Consider the following 12308-nt stretch of genomic DNA (forward strand, 5'->3'; position numbering starts at 1 on the left):
TCCTGTACACTATGCCGGCCACTTGGTTATGGCGTTCCATGTATGCCTTGCCTGCTAGCATCTTGCACCCTGCTGTTATGTGCTGGATTGTCTCTGGGGCATCTTTACACAGCCTGCACCTGGGGTCTTGCCTGGTGTGATAGACCCCAGCCTCTATGGATCTTGTACTCAGAGCTTGTTCTTGTGCTGCCATGATTAGTGCCTCTGTGCTGTCTTTCAGTCCAGCTTTGTCCAGCCACTGGTAGGATTTCTGGATATCAGCCACCTCCTCTATCTGCCGGTGGTACATACCGTGCAGGGGCCTGTCCTTCCATGATGGTTCCTCGTCTCCCTCCTCTTTCTTGGGTTTCTGCTGCCTGAGGTATTCACTGAGCACTCGGTCAGTTGGGGCCATCTTCCCAATGTATTCTTGGATGTTCGTTGTCTCATCCTGGACTGTGGTGCTGACACTCACCAGTCCCCGGCCCCCTTCCTTCCGCTTAGCGTACAGCCTCAGTATATATATATATGTATATGTATGTATATATGGAGACCGCTGTCTATTAACCACTGTCAACTAACTGATCTAATGAAAACATCTTCCTGTCCAACAGAGCAGCAGACATCTGCACAGTATTAGACTTTTTGTCACCCTGACTTTAAAGTGTGCATAGCTTCTGAAAGTTGTAGACATTCCCCTTTAAATATTTGAAGAGCAAACTGAATCACTCCTCCATAAATATCCCTACACTTGGAGATTCGAGGCCAAAAAAGAAAAAAACGCATCCTTTCCATTTTTAGAGAAACAGATAGAGTTTGCATGTTTAAGGGGCCAGCAAGTGCGAGATTTAAGAGCTAGATTCTGAGTCAAAGCTCTCTGCCTGCTGTGTGTGACTATATAACGTCACTGGAACTATTTCTGATCTCTAAAGTGTTTCATTTAAACCAATCTTTAGTCTTATTTTCTTAGTTTTGTACATTAATTTTAGTGATCACAACAACACCAGGAGTAAATGCTGAGATCTAGCAAGACAGCAAAATTTCTGCAATGAAGACTTGAATGTGGCTGCACCCATAATGATGGTAATAAACTGTTATTGGACTGGAAAACTAGATGCGGGCAACTACAGCATGATTGAGAGACTTGAAAGTCTTTGTGTAAATAGGGATAATTGTTTTATATGAATAGCTTTGGGAATAACTGCACTATTCTCCCTTGTTTGGCTTTGCAAATATGTGTAACTAATAAGGAGGGTGGGTGGAAGGGATGTTTTAAATCTGTCTGCTTGTTTTTTCTTGACTCACCAGACTTCCTCTGAGCAATGTCACTGATGTCATAGATTATTACTGATGAGCCCAAACTATGAAAATAAGAAAAAACTTGCTATAAACAGCACATGCATTGCAGAAACATACCCTCACAGGTAGGGCAACACTGGTCAGGCTTGACAACAGGATGAAGACAGCTGGGCACTGAGCAGGATATGAGCACGCACATCTCCCGTCCGGAATGGCAGTAGCAGTCGCGACAGCCATCATGCCAGCCCTCACCTTCCTCATATTTCTGTCCATTGGATGTGAGGCAATAGCTGGGCACTGGGGCCGGGGCAGTGGTGCTCGGGACGTGACCACTTTCTGGAGACACAAGGTGCAGGCATTACTGGGATGCCTAAGAGCTATAGGAAATTTCCAAATCTCTTTTCTTTTTTACTGACTTCCCAAAAAAGTGTTTTTACCACTAAATATTTTATTAGTCTACAAAGAGAGTCTTTCAGGACTTTCAAATCAGGCAAACAGTGGATTATTTGCAGTAGGAACATCTGTGTGTGTGTGTTACTGTGTTTGTGCAGTAGGTGCACAGATTACCTCGTAAACCAAAGAAAAGGTTAAGTATATTTTAGAATGAGATATTTATACTAGTTCTAAAATGGCAAAGTAAACACAGCTGCAGGCATAAAAGTGGCTTCTGCATACTAACTTTTAAAGCAGGAATTTGAGGGAATCTAATTAGAGTTGCATACACATCCCCAGGATAAAGCTAACATCAACAAGAAGCACGCATAAAAGCGTCAGTCTCACGGCAGTAAAGCAAAAGGTCACAGGAAATCAAAGCTCAGGTTAAAATCAGAAACTAAGCTCTCCTGTGTTCTCCCCCTTACACTTCAGGCCATGTGGGGAAACTGCAGTTAAACGTGGGGATGTAGCTCTATGTAACAATTTAGAGATGGGTGAAACATATACAAGCAAGCACACAAGCAAAAGTCTCAATAATCTTTGAACTTATGATATGAAGGTTGATCGGTTGAACATTAAAGGTCAAGAGGTTGCATAGAATAGGCAGGGCTTATCCTCTGACTCATAAAAAAGAAGAAGGTGATCATGATCAGTGAATTTAGAGATTAATGAAATGTACAATTCTGTTTTTTACATCGACTGGTTGTTGAGAGTACCCTGAATGTCCTTTCTACAACTTGTTTTAAACTACTGCAATATTACAGTGGCCTGTTGTATTAAAATGAGAAACTATGTTGGCTTCAACCTGAAAGGCAACTGTTTTATTCATCTTGTACTACTTGACTCACCCTTCTTCTTTCTCTATACTTCTTTATATTTTGCTATGGAAATGCTAATTAGGTCCAGCCATTGATTGAAACGTGCAAACATAGATAGAAATACAGGATATGAAGCAAAAACTGAGTTTGTGCAATTCTAATGTCAATGTTTTTACTAACCACTAAAGTCTCGTAGTCCAGCTTTTAGGTCATATCTTTAAGTAGCTATCATGAATAGTTCTCCGGGCTTTTTGAAGGACATTCATAGCTGTTCTTTTGATGTATTTTGTCTTCATCTCTGTTGTGAGGATCCCAGAGCTTCATTAATGTCGAGGTCCACTGGCTGTTTCACAGATGCTGTAGACACTCGCTGTTCCTACCTCTATCCTGATCTCCTCCTATCTCCTGACGATGATTTAAACAAAAAATTGTACATTTTTGATTTATCGCTCTATGTAACCTGCTGCCACAGATTTTCAGTCCAGTTCTTGTGTAATCTGGCTCACCTCAGCCTTTTCTCTCTATTTCCCTTCCTCAATAATGGCTTCTTGGCAGACACCCTTCCACTGAGGCCCTTTCTGAGGCTTTAGAGAGCTGTGGATCAATCTGTCATAGTCCTCTGTCTTTGACCCAGGCTTTTGAGTTTGCTTAGTCTTTTGTTCATTTCTTGCAGGTTAATGAAATGTTAACGTTCAGTTTGGAGAACCGTTTGTTGTGTTTCTAGTTCTTTGTTATTGTTTGTTTTGTGCTCTTTCGTGTCCAGTCTGTCTTCCCTGTCTTGTCTCCTTGCTGTGTCTTCCCCTGCGCATCGGAGACAATATTTTCACGGACCGGCTTTAAGGTGTCGCGGATAAATACAACAAAATAAATGATACGACCAAGACAAAATCTGGTATTAACAAACGTGAATTCACTGTGCAACTTTATTAGCAGCGTCCTCGTGAAATGCAGCAACAACATTCAGAGTAACATCCTCCTCTCTGCCCCTCAATGCTCTCTGGTCGCTATGGTAACGCGTAAATATTTCTTTCGAACACACAACTACAACACGGGGAAAGACCCAGGGAAACCGAGTTAACGGGAAAAACCCGAAAACCATAAATTTCACACTTGAGCGTCGAATGACTCACGGACCGGTAGGCCGGGGGTTGGGGACCGCTAGTCTACCATGTCTGCTTATGAATGTCAAATCTGGTGTAACTCTTTCTCTCTCGCCCTCTCTCTATCTGTTTCCCGCTCGCACTCTCTTGTTCTGTGTTTCTGTATTTAGTCAGTCTGAGTCTCATTGTGTTTCCCGTGTTTTCCTGCGGCTGGTGTCTGTTTCCTGTTTTATTGTGATAGTCTCTTGTCCCATGTGTGTTACGTTTATTTTTCCTTCCCCTCTCTCGTTATGGCTAGTTTGCTCCAACTGTGTTCCCAAGTGTCTCCACTTCTAATCACCCTCATGTGTATATACTGTCTCGGTCTTCCCCTGTCTCTTGTCAGATCATCAAGTCATCTTCCCTCTGTGTCTTCTAGCATCTCTAGCTTAATTCTTCCAGTTTGAAAAAGCAGAAAGTGCCAAAAGAAAAACTCTGACCAAAGACCACTTTAATTACAATGAAGGCTTGCTCCTTAGAAGCAAAATATAAAGAAATAAAGAGTGGTTCAAGACTTTTTCACAGTACAATTATTAGTAATATCTCACAGTTTTGTGTCACCACTTGTATCCATCTTGAATCTATCATCATATCATTAATTTCAAATGTTTATTCAGTAATAAATATTGGCTCATAAAGCTCTTCGATTGTTTAAAGGTCATTACAAAATCACAGACAGTTGATCCTGTTCACCTGGACGTAGTGTTTGCTTACCTTACCTGGATGATTAAGCTTCATCAGGTCATTTCAAAAAATTTTTACATGAATTTCCAGTTAGTGCTTTTTAGTGTCTCATCTCATTTCTGGCTAAATGTTTAGACAAATAAAGTTACAAACTTCTGCATGAAATGACAGACTTTTTTGTGTTTTTTGCTTAAGTAACACAGTCAGCGAAGCATCCCTTTAATCACGACGCGCACCTGAATAATAAGAGAGCTCGGTTACCTTTACACATGCAGACGGAGCAGCCCTTCCTGTTCTGTCGGTAGCCATTGACGCAGTGCTTGTCACAGGTGAAGGGAGGACACTTGACGCAGCGACACATCTCGCAGCCATGCTTGTTCCTGCTGCAGGGGAACAAACATACGCGTGATGAAGTGCACACGAAAAAGCCTTAATTACTGCAAGAGTGTGTGAGGAAGTAAACAAAGTGTCAGGACTAAACAATGCCACTCCTGTGTAGCTCAAACGTGGTTTCAAATTGCTTCACATAGAGGAAAACATGGTGTTGTGATAGAGCGAAACGCAGATGTTTCAGTCATGAATAATCAACATCTGGACTTGCTTTTCCCCTCTCTATATTAGCTGGCTTTGAAGAAGAGCAAATAAAGGGCCAACATGTGAGATCCCTGTGGTTTGCACATCATACCAGCCCGAAGCCTCTGGAAAAAAAAGAGCCAATTCACCAATTCAGATGCTCACAATTCACTTTCCTGCCTTTCTTATTGCTCTGAAAGCCTCGTATAAGACATATAAGAAGAGTGGCTAGATTAGCATTACTGTGAATAATAAAATCTTATCGATCTCATCGAAAAAGATGGAAAAAAATAAGAACTGGGTCCTTGTCACTGTAAACTTCTGGTTGATTTACAAATTACTGCTCCCACCAGGACATTATGGTCCAATAATTAGAGGAAGGGACAGGGACTTCTTCACAAACATACATTTTGTTGATCTGATCTGCTTCCAGTGTCTGGAAATAGACCACTTGGATCCAATTATTCCACCTAATAAAACATGAATGAGCTGCACGCTGATAAACTGGCAAAAACCCAAGTGAAAGTACAACCTGTGTGTCTGCACTTGTCTCCTTCTAGACACTAGTCCTGTTTAACCTTGTCTCATCCATCTTCGCCCAGCCACTTCCTCTCTGTCTTACCCTCCAGGTGCGTGATGATTCCTACCTCACACGGTGGCCTCATTATACCCGGATAATTACTCTATTAATCTCCGTCTGCCAGGGTGAAAAATTAAAGAAGCCTTCGACCCTGTGATGCAGAGCCGTGTCCCATAAAGAGGACACAGGATTTCAGGCTCAGCAAACAGGGGACCCCATCTATGCTGAAACAGCAATAACAGCTATTGAAACAACACTGTGAAGGGTTGGCTACAGCCTCACTGTACAAACACAGAGGCAGAGAGCGCTGCACTCTTAGAGTAAGGCTTTGTTTAAAGATAGTATGCTGAATGCCAAGCAGCACTTTGGGCTCCAGGGGGGATAATTTCCAGCAGGCCGCAACCTTAATGGCCAGAAGAATGCCATTCATAACCTGTGTGGTCCCAGTTGTGAGTTTGAGCTATGAAAGGTGGAAAAAAACAATCCTGACGGCACAAACAAAAACTTCAGATATGAGAAGTATCCGCAGAGTCCTTAATTTAGGAATGTTTAACACACGGTTTACATTCCTCTCGCTTCACAGGCCAGCGCCATTTGTTTTTGAACACGTACTGTACATTACAATGCTCACAGGATGTCATCAATACACCCAGTATAAACACAGAGATCCTTTGTGCTTTTTCATCTCTCTGCGGTGGCTGCATTCAGGGTTGTGTGTGAGAAGAAAGATTTGCATTGTAAGACTGGCAAGCTCGCAGAGGATTTCAGACTTCTAAGGCTAGACCAAAACAGCTGCTTATGAAGGATAAAGCCAGGACTTCCTGCTCTTCTCCTCCCTGCAGGATCCAACTCATCCTCCTCTCCTGTTGTGCCCCTCTTGAGCTGTGGCTCCAGAAAGAACGGTGGCGATATCAGAAGGATCCCAACTGTATATATTTCCTAAAGTCTGCTTTTGTCCTGATGTGTTTTTGATCGTTGTTTTGAGACAGGGTGATGATTAATGAAATGAGAATGGTGCCTGGGGACCAAGCGTCCCAGTACAGAGCACTTCCAGATGTTTGATTGGGTTAAATGGGATTAGGAGGAGAGGAGTTGTAGAGGGCCGAGCGGCTAGTGCGGACCCCACAGCAAATGACTCACACACAAATATACACACAAGCTAACACAGAGACCCGGGATTGGCCACCAAAGCAGGCACTTTGATGACTACTGTTGCAATTGCCTGGTATACTTTCTTTGGAAGGGCATCACTTAATAATATTAAGTACTGAAAATCTTATTTAACCATACAAATATGCAGTGGAGGGATGGCTGGGAGAAAATGATTTGTAGTTTTTATGAAAACTAAAACTCTTTAAAAGCCATTTTTCCTGGAGTAAACGCAGCTACGGACTGTGAAGTGATCATTAAGACGCTGACGTAATTTTAAAATCTTTGAAAGATTCAAAGCCATTGAAACTTTAAGCGCAGCACTGACAGACACGTGTGTTTAAATCAGACTCAAAAACACGAATGAAAAAATGAACATACAGCTGGACTCAGCGGATCAGTGGGTGTACTCACACATATCCGTAGGGGCAGGTCTTAGTGCAGCTCAAAGGTCGGCACTTTGGCACGGGCACGCTGCACTCGCACACCTCGCATCCAAAATCATCCCTCTCGTAACCCATTGGGCATTGCAGGGAACAGTACGTTCCCAGGTCAGGGCAGGAGTCATCTGAAAGAGTTGAGAAGGAGGTCATCTGATCACGACCACAGCAATCCATTAAAGGCAAAAGGCACGAGTTGCCATGGAGCCGCTCGCAGCAACATTCCTGCTCACAAAGAACCTTGTAAAACACCAATAAGCTGTGATGAATATCAACATGTCTACGCTGCTGTCAAAACCAAGTGGCTGCAACGGTTAAACACAGCACTGTCCACAGCTTTAATGTGGCACTGCAAGACGCGGCACGTGAGAAGAAATGTATCATCTCGTCACGCGTTTAAAAGTCATTCCCAGTAACTTTAACCCTCTACGGTGAGCTAAAAAAAAATCAAGACTTACTGTTGAGACATTGGCAAAGAAGACATCCATTTTTGTCTTGTTGGAAACCATAGGGGCAGTCATTCACTGACAGGGAGCAGTTGTCCAGGGGAGGACATAGCAAAGGGCTTACAGTTTCATAAGAAGGCTCTGTTAAAAAAAAGTGAGATAATAGAGAGTGAGAGCTTTTAAGGTACTGTTATGAATGTATTCCTGTTTTTTTATGTTTGTGTGCTTGAATCCCTTTAGTTGTTATACTCCATGTGAGCTTTTTGTGCCAAGTCTAATAGCTACCTATTTACGCTGCCCTACTTATAAACAGTAATTACGGATAAATGCAGAGCAATTACACCGGGGTGGGTTGCACCTTAAGGGGGATTTTACCTCTCTGTCTTATTGTGCTGAACTGTCTCCTATTAATAAGCTGAATGGGTCTAAAAAGCATCCTTTGCCCCTTGATTTTGAGCCAACTCCACTGTGGTGCCACAATAAATGAGGATGGAACAAGACGAGCACGGACCCGTAACACCACTGTTCCCATTGCACGCTTTTTGCCACGTTCGGTGGGAGGAACAGCACCCAATGAGCTGTAACTAATTATGCTTAAAGAAAAAAAAAGGCTCTACCTCAATTATACAGCCTCCTGTGTTAAAAGGATGCTGTAATGTCATACACACAAACACACACACAGACAGGTGGGTCTCATTTTGGTGGGCAAAGGTAATAAAAAGAACAGAAAGAACCCCATGGCTAGAAAAATGCTCTGTGCTGCTGAACTTTTTTTTTTTTAAATCCTGCCCTTTCTGGCACCTTTTGCAATTAAAATTTGTTCTATTTCTGTTTGTTTCAGTTATTATTACAGTTATATGTGGTTTATTATGAGGATGTCAAATTCAGGACAAGAGGGTGGTGGGAAACAAAATAAAAGGACAGACTACAAATTAAAAATGCACATTGTTGCTCCTGTAAGAAAAAACAAACATACAGCCCCAGGAACACATAAATTAGACAATGCACAGATACATAAATCAACAAATGTTTTTGTAGTGTGAGTGTGAGAGAGAGCGAGAGAGCGTGTGTCACAAATGTTCTTGATAATGAGGGTGGGAAGCCACAATAACGTCCCCCAGGAGCCAGAGGCAGACAGAGATTGAACCAGAACAACTGTGGCCTCCCCCTTTAATGAGCCCATGTTGAGTGGGCTCTGTAGAAAAGCTGCAGGGACGCAGGAGTGCCCTGCATGTGGTATGTGTGCTAATGCGTAACTCATTTGAAGGACAACACAACTCTGCATACCGTACCTTCACAGAAGGGACAGCACTCTCCGGGGATCTTCACCGGGTTGTGGCAACTCTGTTTGCAGGCCATGGCTGTGCAGTGCGGCTCGCCATCCACACACTGGCAGAAGGTGCAGTCATCCTCTTTCCACTGCTCCTCGTGGGCTCGCAGCTTATTATTCACCCAGCAGCTGGCCTCGGTGCTATCCATTGACACATCTGAGAGGAAAGAAAGATGTTTACAGTGTGGGTTTAGGTATGAAGGAAAGAAAGGCTGACATCATTTTTAGCTCAGGTTCTTAGATCCTGTACTGGGTTTGTATTAACAACAAGTGAGAGCCTAACTGTGGTAAATTGGATACTTAATGAAGGAGTTAAACAAGAGATATGAAGAAAACACTGATGAATGTCAATGACTCGTTTACATTTATAAATGGAGAAAGGCTCCTGGCGTTGTGACAAGCGTTGCGTAGGGGTTTAGGTTCACATCAGAAAGACAGTCCACAGTGTCCAGATTGTGCATTATAATGGGGTAAAAGCATTCCTTCGTTCAATAGCTGAGAAATCATTTCATCATGTAAATTTTACTCCAAAGCAAAGAAAGCACTTTTGGAAATTTGGGATCCATTCCCATTAGCCTTAAAAAGGGGTGAAAGTATGAAAACGTTAATGTTGTTGTCCCAGTTGAGTTTGAGAGGTTGAGTGTTTGAGGTCGGATGTAATGACCCTGAACAGGACTTTTTCTTTCCTTTTCCACTGACATAGTCCCTGTGCTCGCACCACAGCCAATTTTATAATTTTGTCACGGCTCCCTTTAAATATCAACAGATTTGAGAACCAAACCTTATGTAGCATTACTGAGTGGAAGCTGGGGTAATTCCATGAGGCGCTTCTGTGGGGCAGACAAAACTTTTTGGCTCCCCCTCTTGCACCCTGTGACCTTAGCAATTCTAAACTTTGGACCAGCAAATCTGTTCTGTTGTACCACGTAATGAAACGCAGGTAGCCCCACACACCTCCAACCGTTGTTTTACAACTTTTAAAGATTCTTTCTGTCTGTTTTAGCATTTCAGATGCATGAAACTGGAGAATTAAAAAAAGAAAAAGAGTTAAGCGATGCAGCAGAGCCCAAGCTATCCAGTTTGTCTCCGCGCTGCAACAGTCCAGTCTCTTACACCCCCTAAAATCCAGCTTTCCTTCTGTTAAACAGACTCCAAGCCTAAGCAAATTTTCGAACAGTCTTGTATGAAAGATGAGGTAAAATACCAATGGCTCCCAGGTTTCTTTTGGTAACTTGCTTCTTAATTTACCCGCATTCATAGCTTTCCATTTCAAATGGGTCATTTTATCCTTTGTTTATAAAGAAACATTGATTGAGAATCATCACACACAGAAAATCTTACCTTTTCACCTAGATTAAGTACTGCATCCAGTGCAGTAAGAAAGTACAGATTTCCATAAACGAAAGATGAAAGCATTCCATGCCATCTAAATGCTTGCACATTCCAGCTGTACCTCTAACACTGACCTAACATGATTTCTCCTCTGCACTCGTTCTCTTCGTCTTCCCCCCCACTCCTCCTTTTATGCATCTGATCGACTGTAGCCACGCAGTCAGAGGCCAAAGGCTACCGTCTCCATCCACAGGCTTCTGGCAGACTAATGTGGTTGCCATACGCGCTGCGAGGCCATTTTTCTTTTAAACATTAACCACGATCCAGATCTTACAGAGCTGCGGCGCACACAGTGAAAAAAGGTTTTTGTGTTTTTAAATCTCCCCAGCGGAAAAGACTGGGGGATGACTCTTTGTTGCACCGCTTTTCGTCAGGTATGTTAACGACTCTGAAAGCTGGTTATGTGAGAAAGACATTAAAGTAGGTCTTAATATCGCCTTCACTGCTGCTGAATCATCTTTTCTCCCCATCATTTGGGCATATAGGCGTTTTAGTCGATGCCACCATTCAATTCAGTTCCATTTTATTTATACAGCGCCAAATCACCACAACAGTTGCCTCAAGGTGCTTTATATTGTAAGGTAGATCCTACAATAATACATACAGAGAAAAACTCAACAATCATATGACCCCCTATGAGCAGCACTTTGGCAACAGTGGGAAGGAAAAACTCCCTCTTAACAGGAAGAAACCTCTGGCACAACCATGTCTACGGCTACCAGTTTTAACAGTGTAATAATCAGCGAAAGGTGACACAGTTTAACTGAATAATAAAGCAAATGTATGTACCTATGCAGACGGGGCAACATTCTCCCTGAGGAATGTAGAAGTTTTCACAGTCCAGCTCAGCACACTCTGCCTTGGAGCAGAAGGAGATTCCTCCCCGGCACTGACACAGCCAGCACGGGTCCATGCGGTACACCTCTCCCTCAGAGTACTCTTTCCCACTGTGGACACACTTGGGAGTGACTAAGGGAAAGAAAAATCAGACACAGGCTGTCAACCTTAAGCTGGACTCCATCTGAGTAAGACAATACACTCTAACAAACGAGTGCACTACGCTGTGTCAGCTGTCCTACATTTGGCTAAGATTAACACCAGAATAATTTCATCAGATCCACCAGAGAACAATGCCTTTAAAAAAATAGACACGTCAAGCTTGATTAGTGAGAGGTTATCACAAGTTTATACAATTCATTACAAATTCGTAAACATTTGTTCATTGTCTACTACTGATAGTAATATTTATCTGAACCAAATGGTGCTGCGGTAGACTGATGGGTGAGGTAAGCCCCATGGGGCAAAAATGGTATTTATCAGACAATGAAACTGGAGGAGGAATTTCACAGGGACCTATCCAGTCTTGAGATGGCTCTGGACTCTTGCCATGCAGACTAAAAGAAAGCAGTGGTGGGTCTGACGTTTTGGCAGAAGCTGGGCGCAGCGTGCTGGTGGCAGGTGGAGTGAATCAATGATTTGGCCTGCCATTAAGCATCCAAGCATTTAGACTCTGTTGGCTGGATTTAGCCAAACCTTGAAAAGAATTAGCTTAGTTGCAGCAACATTGGAAAACTGCACTCTGATCCTGTGCACAGTCAACTAGCTCTGAATACTGTTCACATGCTAACTGGTCAGTGGTCTTCAGTGTTTTTTTCCCTGAAAGAGCAAAGTTCTCATTACCAACATGTCTAATCTTCAAATGTGTTGAACTGAAGTAATTTTAAATTGAATCCAGACTCCTTTCATCCCACAATTATCAATGACCCATAAATGTCAGCTATTTAGCATATATTTTTAGCCTACTGCTCTAGTATTTAACAGCTAATGACCCTTACTGACCAGTTTAACTGCTCATCTGTTATGTTTAGGTTAAGGTGAATTTGTGCTGTTTATAATTTTACCTAGCTATTTTGACTCATAATATTATATATATTCGCTTAAAATTTAGCCACTAGCCTGGCTAGTGGCTAGCTATTAACCATAGGTTTAGCCAACTTTTTTAAACATTTCCCCCATTAATTATCCATTTTTGTTTTAAATTTTG

General features: G+C 42.5%; 1 protein-coding gene across 1 annotated transcript in view; it reads right to left on the reverse strand.

Annotated features, from left to right (window-relative positions):
* crim1 (cysteine rich transmembrane BMP regulator 1 (chordin-like)) overlaps nt 1–12308 on the reverse strand; it is a 36664-nt gene that overhangs the window by 6855 nt on the left and 17501 nt on the right. The window contains exons 5-10 of the mRNA XM_005916912.3: nt 11054–11233; nt 8835–9029; nt 7555–7683; nt 7071–7224; nt 4616–4737; nt 1396–1614 (exon numbers count right to left, since the gene is read on the reverse strand). Coding sequence (XP_005916974.1) covers nt 1396–1614; nt 4616–4737; nt 7071–7224; nt 7555–7683; nt 8835–9029; nt 11054–11233 — 999 coding nt within the window. The remainder of the gene's footprint in view (nt 1–1395; nt 1615–4615; nt 4738–7070; nt 7225–7554; nt 7684–8834; nt 9030–11053; nt 11234–12308) is intronic.

This window comes from Haplochromis burtoni, unplaced genomic scaffold (assembly GCF_018398535.1).
Source record: "Haplochromis burtoni strain Fernald_Lab_line unplaced genomic scaffold, NCSU_Asbu1 Contig_16, whole genome shotgun sequence".
NCBI lineage: Eukaryota > Metazoa > Chordata > Actinopteri > Cichliformes > Cichlidae > Haplochromis > Haplochromis burtoni.